This window comes from Balaenoptera musculus, chromosome 7, assembly GCF_009873245.2.
Source record: "Balaenoptera musculus isolate JJ_BM4_2016_0621 chromosome 7, mBalMus1.pri.v3, whole genome shotgun sequence".
NCBI classification, from domain to species: domain Eukaryota; kingdom Metazoa; phylum Chordata; class Mammalia; order Artiodactyla; family Balaenopteridae; genus Balaenoptera; species Balaenoptera musculus.
The window spans coordinates 101,897,129-101,916,284 of NC_045791.1; the positions used below are offsets into that span (position 1 = coordinate 101,897,129).

The 19,156-nt window shown below is 39.1% G+C and overlaps 1 protein-coding gene and 1 long non-coding RNA gene across 3 annotated transcripts in view; one reads left to right on the forward strand and one right to left on the reverse strand.

Annotated features, from left to right (window-relative positions):
* Positions 1–12,615, forward strand: part of COL4A3 (collagen type IV alpha 3 chain) — a 130,663-nt gene extending 118,048 nt beyond the window's left edge. For both annotated transcript variants that reach the window (XM_036857745.1, XM_036857744.1), the window contains 10 exons: positions 473–603; positions 3,705–3,777; positions 5,726–5,797; positions 5,887–6,012; positions 7,531–7,629; positions 9,221–9,433; positions 10,066–10,243; positions 10,371–10,485; positions 11,722–11,894; positions 12,510–12,615. In XM_036857745.1, coding sequence (XP_036713640.1) covers positions 473–603; positions 3,705–3,777; positions 5,726–5,797; positions 5,887–6,012; positions 7,531–7,629; positions 9,221–9,433; positions 10,066–10,243; positions 10,371–10,485; positions 11,722–11,894; positions 12,510–12,594 — 1,265 coding nt within the window. In that variant the 3' untranslated portion in view covers positions 12,595–12,615. The remainder of the gene's footprint in view (positions 1–472; positions 604–3,704; positions 3,778–5,725; positions 5,798–5,886; positions 6,013–7,530; positions 7,630–9,220; positions 9,434–10,065; positions 10,244–10,370; positions 10,486–11,721; positions 11,895–12,509) is intronic.
* LOC118898030 lies at positions 3–19,045 on the reverse strand. Its single transcript, XR_005020584.1, has 3 exons — positions 18,993–19,045; positions 18,750–18,825; positions 3–141 (listed from the first exon to the last, which is right to left on the reverse strand). It is a non-coding gene; the product is annotated as an uncharacterized LOC118898030 (long non-coding RNA).
* Between the last annotated feature and the right edge of the window lie 111 nt (positions 19,046–19,156).

Genomic DNA, 19,156 nt, shown 5'->3' on the forward strand with positions numbered 1-19,156 from the left:
AAGAATGAAAGTAACATTTGATGTCTTTCAGTCTTCTTGTGACCATCTTGCTTCTTTTTCCCTCTGGTCTTCTCTGTCTTCCCATGCCCACCTGTCCTCACATGGGGTGCAGTAAGGCTGTTGGTGTTGAGGCAGAGGGACCTGTTTGAAAAATTAGTACATACCAAATTAATGAGCCTGGAAGAGAGAGATGCATCCATTCATCAATATTTATTGAGCTCCTACTCTGTATAAGGTACTGGGATAGACACAGACCCTGCTCTAACAGACCATCATCAGGGAGAAGCAGTTCCTGCCTTGTGCCAGGCGCTTGGCTGGCATTATCTCATTCACAATCCTGTCACACCCCACGAGGCAAAGTATGTTCGGTGTAACGATAAAGTGCAGAGTTTGCTCTTCATTCAAAAGGGTAACTGACAGAACCTGCGAAGCCCCCCGAGTGGCAATACTGACAGGCTTTTTGTGAATTCAGGTGAACCTGGTCCCCCTGGACCTCAAGGGAGTCCCGTAGAAAGCATAAAAGGAGATAAGGGATTTATGGGCCAGCCTGGCCCAAGAGGTCTGCCTGGAACTGTAGGAGACATGGGGCCACCAGGTCATCCGGTAAGTGTGGAAAATTATTTTGACATCTTAGATTCTTCTAAATCGATTGCCAGGATCAGATGTAATTGGAGGCAACAAAAATTTCCCACTTGTGATGCTTCTGTGTAGTGCACCCCAAAAAAGATGGAGTCCAGAAGGTTCAAAGAATCAAAGAATCTTAAGAGTTGGACAGATTTGGTCTCCAAGAGGCCTCTGAAAGTTTGGTCCGTATGGGACCCTTCTCTATGTCATTCCCAACCTTTTCTTGTTTAGACTCTGAACAGTTCCATTCTAGATGACAACATAATTTTTCTCTATTAATATGCTTTCAAAATTATCTTTGCCATCCCCTAAATGTCTATTTATTTTCTCCCCACAGCATACCTTCCAGTATTTGCAAATAGCTGCCATTTCCTTCTATTTTCTCTCCCAATAAATACATGGGTTTTTTTTTTTCTCAAATTCAGTTTAAGATGTCATCAGCTCTGCCTCTATTCTGAATATATCTTAGTTTGTCAATACCTTAAAAATGCAGCCCCTGGGACAAACACCTTACAGGAGTAAGAACTCAGTACCCCACGGAGTGGCTAGAGGATGGAAGAGTCTCACTATCCTGAACATGCTGTTTTTTGTTTTTTGTTTTTTTTTAAATTTATTTATTTATTTATTTATTTTATTTATGGCTGTGTTGGGTCCCCTTTTCTGTGCGAGGGCTTTCTCTAGTTGTGACAAGCGGGGGCCAGTCTTCATCACGGTGCGCGGGCCTCTCACTATCACGGCCTCTCTTGTTGCGGAGCACAGGCTCCAGACGCGCAGGCTCAGTAATTGTGGCTCACGGGCGCAGTTGCTCCGCGGCATGTGGGATCCTCCCAGACCAGGGCTCGAACCCGTGTCCCCTGCACTGGCAGGCAGACTCCCAATCACTGCGCCACCAGGGAAGCCCCTGAACATGCTGTTTTATAATCCAACCTAAAATTCCACATGAGCTGTTTGGCAGCCTCATTACCACACAATCATCACACATTGAGCTTGTAGTCAACGAAAGACCTTGTGCCTTTTCCTCATAAACTGCTACTAAGTTTTCTCCATTACTTCTATTTTTATTTTTATTTTTGGCTGCGTTGGGTCTTTGTTGCTGCACGCGGGCTTTCTCTAGTTGCGGCGAGTGGGGGATACTCTTCGTTGCGGTGCACGGGCTTCTCACGGCGGTGGCTTCTCTTGCTGCGGAGCACGGGCCCTAGGCACGCTGGCTTCAGTAGTTGTGGCACACGGGCTCAGTAGTTGTGGCTCACGTGTTCTAGAGCACAGGCTCAGTAGTTGTGGCGCACGGGCTTAGTTGCTCCACGGCAGGTGGGATCTTCCTGGACCAGGGCTGGAACCCGCATCCCCTGCATTGGCAGGCGGATTCTTAACCACTGCGCCACCAGGAAAGCCCTCTCCATTAATTTTTGTATTGTCTATTTGTGTACTTGTGACATAAGGGCAGAACTTTCACATTTATCTTTCTTAGTTATCATCTTGTTCCTTCAGGCTTATGTTTCCAGCCTATTAAGATCTCTCAATTCACAGCATCTCACTCAACACTATGGCCACCTTCCCTAGCTTTCTCTTAACAGCATATTTGAAAAACCTGATCCCTCTGTTTACATCAAATTCTTGGAAACTAATGAGGAAATCGGTTATGTCATAGATGTTCTGTGTTTCCTTGTGATGGGTAATGAGGTTCTTAGGCATGGCTTCTTGTCAGGAAACATGTTACGCTCTCTTAAGCTCTCTTGGTATTTGGTTTCCAGAATCTACCTTTTTAAAACTTTTTTTTTAAGTGAGATATTTGCCCAGCTCCAGTCTTAGGTATTTCTCATGTTCTCCATGATTCTTTGAAAATGGCAAACACTAATCCTATGATCACACTGAAAGTTCTTCCAAGGACACTGGGATGTGGAAAGTCTGGTTTGGAAATGCGATCTCTCTTAAATCCCCTGTGCCTCCAAGGTTAGTCTAGGCTTCTACATTTGCGCTTGAAAGAAAATTCTTCTTGATGGATATCTAAACTGACTCCTTACCCTTAACAGCTCTCTCCTTGCAGGAAGCAGCTTCTTCTCCACCCTAAGGCAGGGCCTGGCACCAGACCTTCCTCCCTGGTTATCTTTACCTCTGGAGAACAGGCCAGACTTCAGAAGCCTGAGACTCCTTGATCACATGGTTGTTTTCTCTCTCTCCTTTTTTAACCTCACACCACCTTATCTAAGAAATAGGACTGTTCCTTTTTTCATCTTCTAACTCCAAAGACAGCAGGCTGAAAGACCAGTTTTGTTATTGTCGGCATTTTTCATGAGCTTCAATTCATTGTTTTCAAGTAATAGCATTCTGTCTCATTCATATGGACAGTATAAGAGTAGGTGCAATATACATTCTGACACAGAACTCTTTTCGGGAGCACTGTTCCCTCCCCTCTCCTCCGATGGCCTTGCTTGAGCATCTCATGGTCACAACAGCAATTAGTCTGAGCCTCATAAGGAGGGAGCGTCTCTGCCCGGTCAGATCACTGCATCTTTGCCAAACGTGCATGTCAAAACTCCCCTGTCAACCCCTTCATGCTCCCATCCCTGGAACCTTTACTTCTATCTCTCTGACCAGAGTAAGTTATAACTCTGATGGCTTAGTTAGAATGATGGTGGGTGCTACAATTCAACAGCAACTCTGTTGCCTTTGCAAGAATTACAAATACAAATTATAATTTTCATCCTGGCAAACTGGTACCTATTCTTCCTGAAAGATCTTCAAATACTGGGCAGTTCAGTTTAGAATACAGAATATCCAGTTGTATCCAATACTCACACCAACATACATTAACATGAGAAGTTATGTTGGCTCTTGGGCTTAAGGGTAGTTTTTACCTCTTTCTTATTGAAAATGATAGTCGTAAGGTGAGGTAGGTGGCCCAGGAGTTACAGGAGGTGAAATACTGGATTGGAATGTAAAAATGATGTCTGACAACTTTAACTCATTCTGACCCAACATAGTATTATATCCTATATGCTTTAAAAAAAAAAAAAACTGTAGTGAGTATTGTGATTTTAAAAATATGTCTGTGGTTCTGCTCTTTCTTATTTAAAATATAGGGAGCACCAGGTGCCCCAGGTCTGCCAGGGGTCAGAGGTGATCCTGGATTCTATGGATTTCCAGGCATGAAAGGTACTGTTTTTGTGCACTACTCTTTGGATGCAAAGACAATGACCATGATTCATATTTTAGGGTACACAAATGTTTACTGAACCCCCACGGTCACCACAGGCAGTTGGGGTACAAATAGGACCTCAGTATGAATGAAGAAGGAAGACTCCACCAGCACACAACTCCAGGGGCCTTAAAAATTAAACCATACCTTAAGGATGGAAACTATAGAAAAACTCAAAACAGAAACAGTATAAAGTGGTTACCTTTGAGAGTACTGATGTGTATTGGGCTGGGGGATAGGGAACTACATCAGTAGCAACAGTATTGCTTTGAATGGTTTATTTTACTTTGTGCATGTGTGATAATTTTAAGAAGCTGAAAATCTAAAAGAATATTCACCAAGCTGATAATGGGGGAGGGTAAGTAAATTTTTATATGCAGATTCAGGCACTTTTTTTTTATGGGGCACATGGATTATGTTTTTAATCAGAGAAGACATGTAATTTGGAGATTTTAAGTTTAAAATGTTCATACACATACATTTAAACTTCAGGTTTCAGAAAATAATTCTCAAATCTTCCATAAGGGTGCTATGACCTCAAATGACATTTTAAATATTGGATTTGTTGTTCTAGCTGGTTAAATCCACTGGTATTGTTTTGTATGTGCGGGGAATCTATTACCATAGACTAAATAGATGCTAAATAAGAATTTCAACCAAAGTGAAGAAAACCATGTTTCTATGAAAGACAAACTTTTCCAGGTCTGAGGGAGGACAAGCTGGAGTTTAAAGAGAGCCTTTTGAATGCTTTCAACCACTGGCTCTTCAAGGAGCAAAATAGCAAAGAAGAAATCAAAGCAAGTGATTCTGAGGAGTCTCACTAGACATTGGGTTGGTGAATACTGTCAGACAGCCTGAGGAAGACGTGTACACCTGTCACTCCCCCAAGTCTCAGAACAGGAACAGCTAAGACTTGAAAACTTATAGAAAGGCTCTACTAAAGAAAGAAATATTCTGGTGAAATATTTAGATGTATATAGAGGGAAGATTCGTAAAATCAGTTCTTTGGAATATGTTCCGTGAAACACATTCAATTAGTCTCTTAGATTCCAGGATAAGACTATCTATCATCTGGCACTACCTATGAGTTTGCACTTCTTTATTTGGAAATTTTTAATCCCCAAAGGGAAAAATACTTAGGCCTCTTCTGGTAGACGTAAGCAAATGTTAACACTATCCTCAAGTTCTGATATCTAGTGGATAATTTATAGTGTAGTTGCCAGTTAGCTTTGGGTAATATAATTGTTTTATTATATTTCTGCTATGAATATCATGTTTAGTATTAAGTTCTTTCTAAGTAATCAGATGTAATGTCTACATTTTGTCAAGAATTTTTAAAAGAGAATATTTCTCCAAATCGATGGTTCTTGGTAACATTTCATTCATGTCAAAGACTGTTTGGGAGAGAAATCTTACCACTTTGATAGTTTACATCAAAGTAGATATTCTATATGAGCTCATGAGAGTTCCTAACATAACTAACTTTGGGCTACTAGTAAAGCTAGAGTAATAAGCTGAGAAAGTAGATAACTATTGACAACCACTATAATTCACTAGGAAGTGCTAAAATAGGTTTTAGTGTCACTTCATATTTTACCTTAAAGATTAAATTGAATTGGTTTCTGAACTTAAAAAGTGAACTCTTAGGAATGCTTCCCCTTCAATGCTAAAATACTAGTTCTTAATGCCTACTTCTAGAATATATTTTTAATAGACATTAAACATGGCTAATTGGGTCCAAATGAAATGCCACAACTCACACGAATGTAACAAAGTTGCAGCCATTGTCACAGATCTCATAACCTCCAGTCATAACTCCCATTATCTAGAGTCAACCATCAACCTAAAGAGCTAGGAAACCCATTGTTCTATGTAGAATCACATTGCCTTTTTATTTTTTTTAAGGGGAGAAGGGTAATTCAGGACTTCTGGGACCAAGTGGACCTCCAGGGCGAATTGGGCCAAAAGGACCACCTGGTAAATATTATTTCTTTAGTATTGCTGTCCATGAAGAAACAGTAACTCATCAGGAAAGCCATCACCTTCTTATATGTTCATGTCAATAGGTGTACGTGGAGACCCTGGCACAGTGAAGATCATCTCCCTTCCAGGAAGCCCAGGCCCACCTGGCCCAGCTGGAGAACCAGGGATGCAAGGAGAACCTGGGCCCCCGGGGCTACCGGGAAACTCAGGTGTGGACTTGGCAGCCTTGACTGGGATCACTAAGAAGCAGTTGAACCAAAATACCTGTAAAGAGCTTTGGAAACAAATGATACAACTTCACAGAAAATGTTACACATTACAGTGTTTTTAATCATCAGCTTTAGCATTGAGCTCATTTTACTCTTGACCAGGAAATAAAACTCCTTTTGAATCTATTGAAAACTGTTGTGTATTGTATAAACTTGAACAAATACACTTTAGGAAACTCAGGATTTTTTTGGTTAAGGTAAAAGCATGAAGTCTATCTTCTCTGACAACTGTGAGTCTTAGAGTTCTGACTATTTATAAATGATTGCCCAAATAAACCTGAGTTTCAGGTATTTATACTTTTCTAACAGTTTGTACAGCACTTGGAAGAGTAGTAAATGCAAATGTATGCTTAATATTATGAAATCTTTTCAAAATATTGGTTCATGGAAATTGAACTAACCCTTTTTTATAGTCTTAGCATATTGTAATAGACTTCTTTTTTTTTTTTTTAAACTTATTTGACCACAGAAACTTTTTTTTTTTTAATTTTATTTATGTATTTATTTTTGGCTGTGTTGGGTCTTCGTTTCTGTGCAAGGGCTTTCTCTAGTTGTGGCAAGCGGGGGCCACTCTTCATCGCGGTGCGCGGGCCTCTCACTGTCGCAGCCTCTCTTGTTGCGGAGCACAGGCTCCAGATGCGCAGGCTCAGTAATTGTGGCTCACAGGCCCAGTTGCTCCGTGGCATGTGGGATCCTCCCAGACCAGGGCTTGAACCCGTGTCCCCTGCATTGGCAGGCAGATTCTCAACCACTGCACCACCAGGGAAGCCCTGTAATAGACTTCTGAATGGAATTGTTGTGTTCTACGTTTGCCTGAATCACCTGGGAGATAAGAGAGATATGATTTATTACTTTGATCAATACAAGGGCATAGGGGCTTCCCTGGTGGCGCAGTGGTTGAGAGTCTGCCTGCCAATGCAGGGGACACGGGTTCGAGCCCTGGTCTGGGAAGATCCCACATGCCGCGGAGCAACTAGGCCCGTGAGCCACAATAACTGAGCCTGCGCGTCTGGAGCTTGTGCTCCGCAGCGGGAGGCCGCGATAGTGAGAGGCCTGCGCACCGTGATGAAGAGTGGCCCCCACTTGCTGCAACTAGAGAAAGCCCTCGCACAGAAACGAAGACCCAACACAGCCATAAATAAATAAATAAAAAAAAAAAAAAAAAAAAAAAATACAAGGGCATAGTGAATTCTGGAGCAGCATAAATCAAAATGGTAGCACAATTTTAAACCGCTGTATTTCATATACTCCTAGTTCATTTTTCAGGGGTTTTTTCCCCCCCTGGGAAGTAGGTTGTAACATGTTGGATGACCAACTATCCCAGTTTGCCCAGTCTGTTCTCTTTGCAGGACTTTTATTGCTGAAACTGTAGAAGTCTTGGGTAAACTGGGATGGTTGGCCACCCTGCTTTTTTTTTCTATATGATCCATTCAATACAATGTTGGGTGTTTTGCCTAGGACCCTGTGGGCCAAGAGGTAAACCAGGCAAGGATGGACTACCAGGAACCCCTGGACCAATTGGAGAAAAAGGCAACAAAGGTTGTAAAGGAGAGCAAGGTAAACAAACAGCTGGCTGTTCTCCTTCACTGAAGGAGAGCTATTACCCATATATATACAGAGAAAGGAGCCTTGTTCAGATTTGTGACTATAAGATCTAGAGCAAGATCTAGATCTAGATCTTTCAATTTGTGTTGTGCAGATTAGACTAAAAGCCGGGGCAAAATGTTCTTTCGGAAGAAGACAGAAAATCAAGAGTTACTGGAATAAACCATACTTCCTATCTGTTAACTGGGCAAATGTACTTCAGATTTTTAACCTGAGGACACATAGGCCTAGTGAAACACCAATTCTATTTTCAGAAAAGCAGATACTGTGTACTTAGTTGATAATATCTACTTGTAACAGTAGCACCTAAGTACATAGTTGGAAAAACATTACCTTGATATGAATAGAAGAGCAACTTAGTATCCCTATTTAGGAAAGCTGTCTTTTAACTTTGCCATTCTTGAATACTAACTCAACAACTCATGTGGTGTCCCACAAAGGGGCCTCTTTTAAGTACTTTAGTCTGAACATAAACTTATGTCAATTTGATATGCCTGGATCAAAACCTACCTTCTGTAAAAGTTTCAAAAGCACCTTTCTAGAAAATACCCAGCTCTCCAGATCTTATTTTTTAAGATTGCTGACTTTGTTAAAGTAAGAAAAAACTCTAAATGTGATTTCGAATTCATTGACATATGCCCAGATCTACTATAATACAACTATAAAGACTAGAGATTTGTCTTTAAATATAATGCTAACTAATAATATTAATTGTAATATTAACTGCATAATCACTCATGACTTAGTATTGTCCTGAGTGCTTTAAAACATTACTAATCATTCGACTTTCCTTAAAAATGTGTTTTTCAAAATGGTAAAAAATAAAACTCTTATTAATAATCCCATAAATTTAAAAACTTTACTGACCAAGTCTGGGTTACAGAATGGGGCCAAAGCAAGAGCAAGGCTACTACAACACAAACTGTGCTGAGAATTATTCACAAGTAGACAGAGTTCGTCTTGATGTCAGGCACCACAGGGCAATACGAAGATGAAAACCTGATCTCAAAAGACTCATCATCAGATATACACGATCATCTATCATAAGAGGCATTTGTAATAAAATAGTCAACATTTAAGAATATTCTTTGGCCATTTTATAAACCATTATTCTTTTTTTTTTTTTTTTAATTTATTTATTTTTGGCTGCGTTGGGTCTTCGTTGCTACGTGCGGGCTTTCTCTAGTTGCGGCGAGCGGGGGCTACTCCTCGTTGCGGTGCGCAGGCTTCTCATTGCGGTGGCCTCTCCTGCGGAGCACGGGCTCTAGGCACGCGGGCTCAGTACCTGTGGCACACGGGCTCAGCCACTCAGCGGCATGTGGGAATCTTCCCGGACCAGGGCTCGAACCTGTGTCCCCTGCATTGGCAGGCGGACTCCCAACCGCTGCACCACCAGGGAAGCCCCAATATAAACCATTATTCTTTAGGACTCCTTTCTGTATTTGAGGCTTAATAAATATATATAAACATTTAAATTAGTATTTTGGAAAAACAAGTTTGAGGTTTCATTTGTGTTGCAACGTGTATAATGTGTTTTTTAAAGGAACGCCTGGATCCAATGGCCTGCCAGGCTTGAAGGGGAGACCTGGAGACACTGGACCACCTGCAAGGGGGACGACGATGATGGGCTTTGTCTTCACCCGGCACAGCCAGACCACGGCGGTTCCCTCCTGTCCAGAAGGGACAGAGCCACTCTATAGTGGGTTTTCTCTTCTCTTTGTACAAGGAAATGAACAATCCCATGGACAGGACCTGGGTAATGTCCTCGTTCTCATTTCTAGCTACTTTGTTCCACGTGCAGACTATACATTTTTAGGGCATGGGGTACTTCCCTCTGAAGTTAAGTATAAACAACCTGAGTATGTCACAGCACTTTTTAAAGAGAGTAAATAAGACGTTGGCCTGTCTAATATTCATCCCGGAATGTAAGCTCTAGAAGGAGCCCGGCTCATGAATGTCAATCTAGCTCATCCTGTGCAATGCAAAGACTTTTCACTAAAATACCTGTCTGCTTTTTAATCTTCAAAGTAACATCTTTTCTAAAGCTTTGTCTGGTTATTGGCTAGCATATACATATGAAGAACTGGGAACACTTTGAAGCAGACATTTTTCCAAGCAACCTCTGCTAGTCCTCAAATTCTAGACTGATTAGAAACGGCCACAGGAAGTGTTAAAGGTGGAAGAACGAAGGAGGATTTCTTTCCCTATTGGATCTTTAATTTCTATCAGTATTAAAACTTTTCAATCACACATTTTGCAAATAGCTCTTTTGTGTTGTCTTTCTCCAGTTTTTGCCATAGGTTGTGTTTTAATTAGCCTCTATCTAGTAATGATAATCAAAATAATTTGAATTTACTGAAAGTGACACCCAGCCTGATGTTTTATTAGGCACTCTTGGCAGCTGCCTGCAGAGATTTACTACAATGCCATTCTTATTCTGCAATATCAATGATGTATGTAATTTCGCATCTCGAAACGATTATTCATACTGGCTGTCAACACCAGCTCTGATGCCAGTGGACATGGCTCCAATTACTGGCCGGGCCCTGGAGCCTTATATTAGCAGGTAAAATCCCAATCCCTTAGTTTCGTGACGGGAGCAGTTGAATCACTTCGTTTGTAATGGAATGTAAGGCAGCACATCATGGGGCAGAAAGTGGCAATGCTACCATCTTCCTTGTTTCGCGTTACAGATGCACGGTCTGTGAAGGTCCTGCAATTGCCATAGCTGTTCACAGCCAAACTACTGATATCCCCTCATGTCCTCCTGGCTGGATTTCTCTCTGGAAAGGATTTTCTTTCATCATGGTAAGGAGAAAAGGAACAGTAAATTCATAGTAAAGATAATCTGTGGGATCTTACATTGGGCTGGATGAGATGTGACCCCCAGGAATGATATTGCTTGACATCAATATGCACAATCTGCTGTGGATATTTGCTTGAAAATCTACAAATATACTTTTTTTTACTTCAAGTAAGTTGTTCTTTGGTAAATAATGGAGCATTTAAAAAAATAGACTTCTCAGAAAGAGACTACCCACAAATTCTAAGTAAGACATTTAAGTGAAGAGTAGCTACCATATTGGTAATAGAATGCCTTTTTTAAAAAATGTGGCAGCTGTTTTATATAACCTCCAAAAGCCTTCTGAAAACCCTGCAAGGTAGTTTCTATCATCTACAGTTTTACAAGTAAGACTGAAGTAAAGAAATTTCCCCAGGGTCTCACAACTAGTAAGTGGTAGAACTGGGATTTGAATCTGAGCCTGTCTGCTCCAAAATCTTTGTGCCTTATACTGTGACCCTTTGAAGTTCCTATGAAGATGGGAACTAAAAGAAACAGCCTTTTAAAGGAAAATTCCCGAGATGGAAGTACTAAATGAAGAAATCTAGGGATTAACATTTGTGATTCTTACACCTGCACAAACGTGGCTAGTGGTCGTTTGTATTCTGTGTAGCATCATTTATGATATACTATTCCCCCTTCTTTACTCACAGACGTCCATTCATTCAATCATTAATTCAACAAATATTTATTTAACACCTACTATGTGCCTTGACCATTCGAGGTACTGAGGATACTGGCAGTGAACCAAAGTTCCTGCTCTCATGGAGCTTAAATCCTAGTGATAGGCATATAAGCAAGAAGACAAAATAACAATAATAGTAATGAGTTCAGGTGGTGAACAGTCCTAGGAAGGAAATAAGGCAAGATAAGGGGAGAGACTGATAGGGATGAAGTCAAGGAAGTCTTTTTGGAGGTTATATTTAAGCAGACCCCTGAATGACAAGAAAGAACCAGTCAGACCTGGGGAAAAGAGCATTCCAGGCAAAATAAATAGCTTTTATTTTATTTTTGATGACTATCCTTCAACTTGGAAGGTAGCTGGAGTGTTAGTAAATTTGGGTAAAGAAGCACAAGAGGTTTAATTCATCCTTTCTGGGTTTTTTTCTTACTGTCTTCTATTACAAAAAAGAAAATTTTAGAGCATTGAAAATGTGAGCAGTATGCAAAGAATTCTTATTTGGATACTTTTATTATGATAGTTCACAAGTGCAGGTTCAGAGGGCGCTGGGCAGGCACTGGCATCCCCTGGCTCCTGCTTAGAAGAATTCCGAGCCAGTCCATTTATAGAATGTCATGGAAGAGGAACATGCAACTACTATTCAAATTCCTACAGTTTCTGGTTGGCTTCATTAGACCCCAAAAGAATGTTCAGGTAACTATTCAAAGTCAAGTTTAATCTGATGACTCAATTGCATAACTATTCAAAGGTTGCCTATGTTAGATTTTCATGCCCTGTGTGTTGATGTACTCACATCGAAAAAATCTCCCCATGCCAATAAAATCCTGTTTAGCCTGTTTAGCCGATAAAATCCAGTTTACAAGTGGTCTAGAGGCAACAAGTAGCCATGGTTTGTGCTACTGTACCAATAAAGACCAAAAAAAATGTGATTTTTGTCATCACTAAATGTATTTAATATTTATATATGAATTTATAGACTACTGAATAAAACTATCAATACTAAATGATCTGCTAATCTTAATTTACTGTATTGGAAGACTTGTGAGTAATACAGAGTATTAAAAGGATAGGAGTAGTTTTTATTTCAGAAAAAATGATCCGTAAGTTTGCACCTGCAAGTTGCTGCTAAATAGAGCTAAAATGCTGACATAGATACCTTTTCAGAAATACACCTCCCTATAATAAAGTTTAGATGAGCTACAATATTCATTAATAAAACTCAAACCCAGGAAGTATTTCCCTTTTATCTATAAATTGATGAAACTTTTTGTGGGTTTTTCTTTAGTTTTGTTTTGTTTTTTATTTCAGAAAACCTATTCCATCAACTGTGAAAGCTGGGGAGTTAGAAAAGATAATAAGTCGCTGTCAGGTGTGCATGAAGAGGAGACATTGAAGAAATAAAGAAAAAATAGAACTGTGACTTTTCATCCTAAATAACCAAGTAATGATAAAGAACATGCATTTATTTAAGTATTTTTCTCTAACCGAACAATATCGCCCTATGATGGCTTAGTACAAAGTTTCTTTTTGTTTCCCCACACAACAAAGCATTCTTTTAAGTTAGTTCTGTGATACTGCTCTCTAAACCTGTACTGTGTCAAAGTTCCCTAACTCAAGGCAGTAGGCTTTTCACAAAATATCACTGAAATTGTATTCCATTGTATCCAATGCACTAAGTAAATGGTGACTGTATAAAGTTTGATGCTACAAGTTAAGAGCTACTTTGGTCTACTGGATTCCCAGGATTTGCCCCCCTTCTATTCCAGTCTTTGAGACTCAGGGAGGCTAAATCTGTTTTAGATTGCCCAACCACCCGCTTCCTAAAGCTTTAGACCCTGGGTAGGGAAGGGGATGGAGACAAGTGGAATACTAAACCATCATGAATAAACTGGACTTTCAAACCTGGTGAGTAACCTAAGGCCTAAGGGAACCAGAACTGAACTGAGGTTCATGGATTTTTCTAGTGCTTTTTCAAACATACCCAAGACTATGGCCAAAAGGGGGTTGCTCTGAATGGAATCATAATAGCCTTGGAAATACTGCCTGGTTTTGGTTTACATTTTTTAAAAGATATTTTTGTTTGTCCATTGAACTCATTTCACTGCAGCAATATAGCTTGCTTATATTCAAATAGATACAATTTTTACCCTAGTGAATTAATTACACCCACACAAATAACAAGGACACTACTTCCTAGATGTGCACTTTATCCCCATCCCTGTAAATCTTGGTGCATACCTTATAAAATAGTAGTTCAGCAATCCATGGAAGAACTTAAGCCATTTGTTAGCTAATCAGGCTCAGAATATTTTTCCTTTGCTCTAAATATTCCATTTAAACTGGGTGTTCAGAGATTTATTCCCTTGTTAACTATCTAATTCTTCCTTTGTAAAAACATGTTTTTGATATTACATATTCTTACAAACCATTGAAAGAGTCCATTGTGTAAAAATCTTAATGTACGAATTGTATAGTTTGGCAGTTGTATGTCAAATATGCTTCCTGATCCACCTAGGTGGGGTTGGTGGTGCTGATATTTAAATTCAGGTTATTGCTTCAACCTCAGTTGCTCTGTAAGTGAAGATGTGACCCCAGAGGACAGCACAGACTGTGACCTTGGTTGGCATCCTTCACTGCTCATGTGACTACTGTCAAGCCATTTTTACATTTAAACTGAGAAGTGCATTTTACTTAGATTATTTACTTAGACTCATTCTTTTTTTAGACTCATCTTATACTAAGACTTTTTTTGCTCTAAAAATATCCTACTCTCTTAATTGTACTATCACGGCATAGGGGTAGCTGATCTCCACAAACCCTGTGTAGGTCAGCGATTCTCAAAGTGTGGTCTCTAGGCCAGCAGCATTAGCAGCATCTGGGTACCCGCCATAAGTGCAAATTCTAGGGCTCACCCTAGACCTTTAGAATCAGAAACTCTGGGGGTAAGGCCCAGAAATCTGTGTTTTAACAAATCCTCCTGGTGATTTCTGATTGGGAAGAACTGCTCTAGGCAAACACTTAAGAAACAGTTCTACAGACAGTTACCAGGTACAGCTGGCAACTATTGCTCCATCCATGCCTCTCCTTAAAGTCCAAAATCACAAATGACCTTAAGGTCATTAATTTTACTAATAAGTAAATGCCCTGTACTGGTGCTAATGCCAAATGACTGGCCTCTGCTTGTACCCAGGCCTCCATCTTTTCTTGCCCTCTTATCAGTGTTTAACTTCTGAGGAAGACAAGTGATGCTAAAACCTTAAATTCCAATGAAGCCATATTAACAGTTGCTCAGTCCCACTTCTAAGACTGAGCATTAAAACATAGTTCATGTGCATTCCTTTCCAGATACCTATCAATCAGTAGTTTATAAGGTTATGAAGATTTAACTTTGTAGATAAATGTAAATAACTTGTTTCTTTTAAATTTCGGGCTTCAACTTTGGAATTTCACAGTGTGCTGAAATAGTGGATTTCTCAAAGGTCTTTTTGCAAGATAAACATTATTACGTAACTTATTTATAAAAGTATTACAATAATTCTAAATTTGAATTTTATTGCTAATTTAACTTACAAAGATTTTTCTATGCATCCAGTGTAACTTACTGCTACTAAACTTAATTTAATATTTACTCTATAACCAAATGAAATATATTTAAAATATATTGAATATTTTATATTATATCTTGACAAAATTACAATGTTGTACTAATATTTCTGTAATTACAGCTTAAATATTCTTTTATTGTATTGTCTAAGAATAAAATTGAAAAAATTATATCTGGTCTTATTTTTTTCAAAATGTAAACCAATTTTTTTGGATTGTAAAAACAGTATATGTTCACTGTAAAAACAACAGCAATTATGAGGAAGAATTTAAAAATTGCCATGATCTAACCCTCACCCCCGCCCAAGAAAATTAAGATATTATCCTTCCAGACTTTTTTCTTGTAAATATATTTTTAAACAAAAATGGAATAAAAAGCATGCTGTCTTGAAACTAAATTTTTTAATTAAACTTAATACACTGTGGACATATTTTCACATCAATAGATAAGAACTAATCATTATTTACATGGATTTCCTACATAAATCAATGAGTTGATGGACATTTATTTTAGTTTTATTATGGACATATTATACACATTTTATCTTACATTTGTCCAATTATTTACTCAGGATAAATCTCTAGGAGGAAAACTGCAGAATCAAAGGACTTGCAATCTTAGGCCTTTGAGAGAGAGAGAGAGAGATACACATATATATACGTGTATATATATATACACGTATATATATATATATATACATATATATATAAAAATGTTCTCCAGGAACATTGCTAGAATTTCCAGTTGTATCAACACAATGTAATGAAAACACCCATCTCCTTATGCTTTTATCAATACTGGATATTCTTTTGTAATTTTGCCTGTCTCATTTTAATTTACATTTTGCTCATTACCAGTGAGGCTGAATATTTATCACTTTAAATTAGTATCTGGTTTTTTTAATTTAGTATATTTAATTAGTGCGGTTTTTTTTGTTTTTTTTTTTTACTGTGAAAGGCCTAATCATATCTTTATCACTTCCTATTGAGATATTTAAGGAGTTTTTACAAATCAATAGGAAAACATACAGATTACAGAAGTTATGGGTCATATATTTTGATAAATGTTTCCCATTTATAATGCAAATACTCCTTATTCAAGGAAAAATATTCATAAAGTTTCAAAGGTAGAGAATTGGTAAAGATGAATGCCTTTAATACACAAAATCTGAACTCTCATAGGTAAGAAATTTTGGGTCTGTGTTAAATGACAATAAAGATATAATCAAAGGAAAAAACAGAATGAATGAATAGTGATGCTGGGTAATAATTCTAAGAAAGCCAAGAAAATTGTTGCTCAAATAAATATTTAGAAACACTCTCATAATTGGGGCAAAAAAATCTAATTTGAAAACATTTTGAGTCAAAAAATATACTCATCTATTTTAATGAACTTATTTTTACTGCTGACAAGTAGAACAATGAGTGCTGTGTTTGAGTTCATTCTACTTATAAGCCTGTTTAAAAAGAAAAATCTTGATCAGTCTCTAAGGGATTCTTTGCAACTTATTGACAGGGCACTTGCGGAGCACTAAGAGTGCCTAATTCACCTCACCCTAATCCCAGCTCTGCTTACTGGAAACTAAGAGACAACCAAACACAGGAGGAAACATAACTGATTTTGAATAACCGGGCTCAACTTAAACATTCAGATAAATATGACCCTTTCTAGGTTTTTGGAGGCTCTACGGTGTTTCTAAAAATGCCAACACTGCTCAAAACCTTTTTAGAACTATTGCTTTGGACTTATCTTTAATTCCAATTTATCAGTCAAACGTGGAAATAGATCTCATTACTTTATACCCAAGACCTACAACATGCTCAATACGGCTCCTCCATGAAGATAGAGAGATGAGTGAGATAAAGACCTTGGTCTCAAACATGGAACTTATCATCTGGTACGGGAAAATAAGGCAAATACATAGATAATTATAATACTGAACAGAATGTGACAAGTACTGTAAGAGTCAACAAACAGTGGTTCAAAAGTTGGAGGGCTCAGGAAATCATAAGAGAGAGGACATTTTAGGTGGTCCTTTAAGGGCAGTTAGGATTTCAAGAAACAGAAGGTGATCATAGGCAGGATGGCATTCTAGGTGGCAGAAATAGCACAGATAAAAGTAAGTACTTAGGAAAGCATGAAGCAATCTCAGAGAACAATTAATGGTCAAGAATATATGGAATATATACATATATATCATACACACACACAAGGAGTGGTAAATAAATTGGCATAGCAGGAGGTGAGGGCCATATTAGGGTTTAGAACACCAAGGTGAACTTGCACATCATTGGTTGGCATTAGAGACCCATTGAAGATTTTGAGCCAAAGAGTAGAATGATCATACAAATGGTAACATGAAAGATCCAATATTTTATATACTACCCTCCCAGGCTATTTCAGTTTCAAGTATTTTTTTAAATTACTGTACTGCTGTACGGACATTTGAATTTGTGGAGAACTATGAGTCATCAATTTCTTTTTGTATTTGGGGCTTCAAATTTGGGATGTCTTTGTCACAAATTGTAAAAATAGGTTCTTTGTGGATCCAACATCCAGGAATAATTAGAGAAAGAAAAATATTGGAAATGGGGAGGCCAGTTAAAAGGGTAACAGTCCAGATGATTGGTAATGGTCTCGTAGCAGGAAGAGAAATGACAGAGAAAGTGGACAGTTAGCCTTGAGGTGGGAGAATATAAAGGATGGGGGACAGTGAAAGGTGATTTCAGAATCTTGAAACTTGGTGACTGGAAAAAATATCTGGCCAACTGAACAAGGAAATTCAACTGAACAAGGAAACTGAACAAGGAAATTCAGAAGTTATCTGGATTAGGAAGAGGGAGAAAATTTGAGTTGGAAACCCTGTTGGGATCAAAGCTCCAATGGGACACTTAGGAAGAAATGGCTAGAACTAGTGTAACAGGATGAGACAAAATGGTCTGTTAATTTTATTTAGATTTAAATACCACCTTTTCCCACAAAAGATTTGAGGCAACTGTGGGTGAAAAGACAGTCAATGATGGATTGAATCATAAACAGGAATGTCCACATTAATGACGGAAGAGACAGAAGACCCAGCATGAAGCTTTATTACAAAAAACAAGGGAGCAGGGCTTCCCTGGTGGCGGAGTGCTTAAGAATCTGCCTGCCAATGCAGGGGACATGGGTTTGATCCCTGGTCCGGGAAGATCCCACATGCGGTGGAACAACTAATCCCGTGTGCCACAACTACTGAGCCTGCGCTCGAGAGCCCAAGAGCCACAACTACTGAAGTCCGCGCACCACAACTATTGAAGCCCATGCGCCTAGAGCCCATGCTCTGCAACAAGAGAAGCCACTGCAATGAGAAGCCTGCGCACCGCAACGAAGAGTAGCCCCTGCTCGCCAAAACTAGAGAAAGCCCGCACACAGCAATGAAGACCCAACGCAGCCAAAAATAATAAATAAATTAAATAACTAAATTTATTTAAAAAAAAAAAAAAGGGGGGGAGCAGAGTTTCCAGGTAAGGGAGAGAAAGACCCTTTTTTTTTTCTTTTAGAATTTACTACCAGTTAGGTGTAACCGGTAGGTGCTTTCATGTATTGATACTACACTCTTGTCTAATTTAATTTAACAGAATCAACTGATGCAGGAAGATTATGGTTTATCAAGACTAAGGGAGAAGGCTTTGGATTTGGTGATTGGATCACACGAAATTCTCAGAGGACTTCCTAAATGGTTTTAAAGAATGGTAACATCTCTGGAGTATCTTTAGACTCTAGAGAAGTACCTACTCATGTGTATGTCTTTGGCTGTTTGTTAACGTCGAGGCACACAAAGTATTCCGTGAATTGGCTTCAGTCCCTCCCAACGTTGATGAGCATGGTACTGACTCTCCCCCGGAAAGTTAGTGGGTAAGTGGTTAGATGCAGGCAATTCTTGGAAGCTAAACAAGGCTGCTAACCTCTGTGAAACCTAACTTCTCCTTTTCCGTGATTCTCATCTTTAAGGATCAGGGGAGCCAGTCAGGGCAGGGGTCACTGTTTAAGGAAGACATAGAGGGCTTGAAAAGTCGTCAAAATTGTACTGTAGTGTTTAAGAATCACTTGCAGAACTGGCGAAATATCCAGATTCTTAGGCCTCACACCAGTCCTGATTTTGATGCAGTCCTGAAAACTAGTTATTTAACTAGCTACTGAAGGTTTACCTTGTAAACAGGAGAAGCGGTTGGCGCACCTTGCCCATAACAAAGATGTCGCCTCATCTACGTCGTACTGCCCCCGCTCCTATGCGTGGGCCTTACGTCCGCCCTTACCTGCGTCACATGACCACAAACCGGCCTCAACTACGGCTACTGGGAGGGGCCAGTCC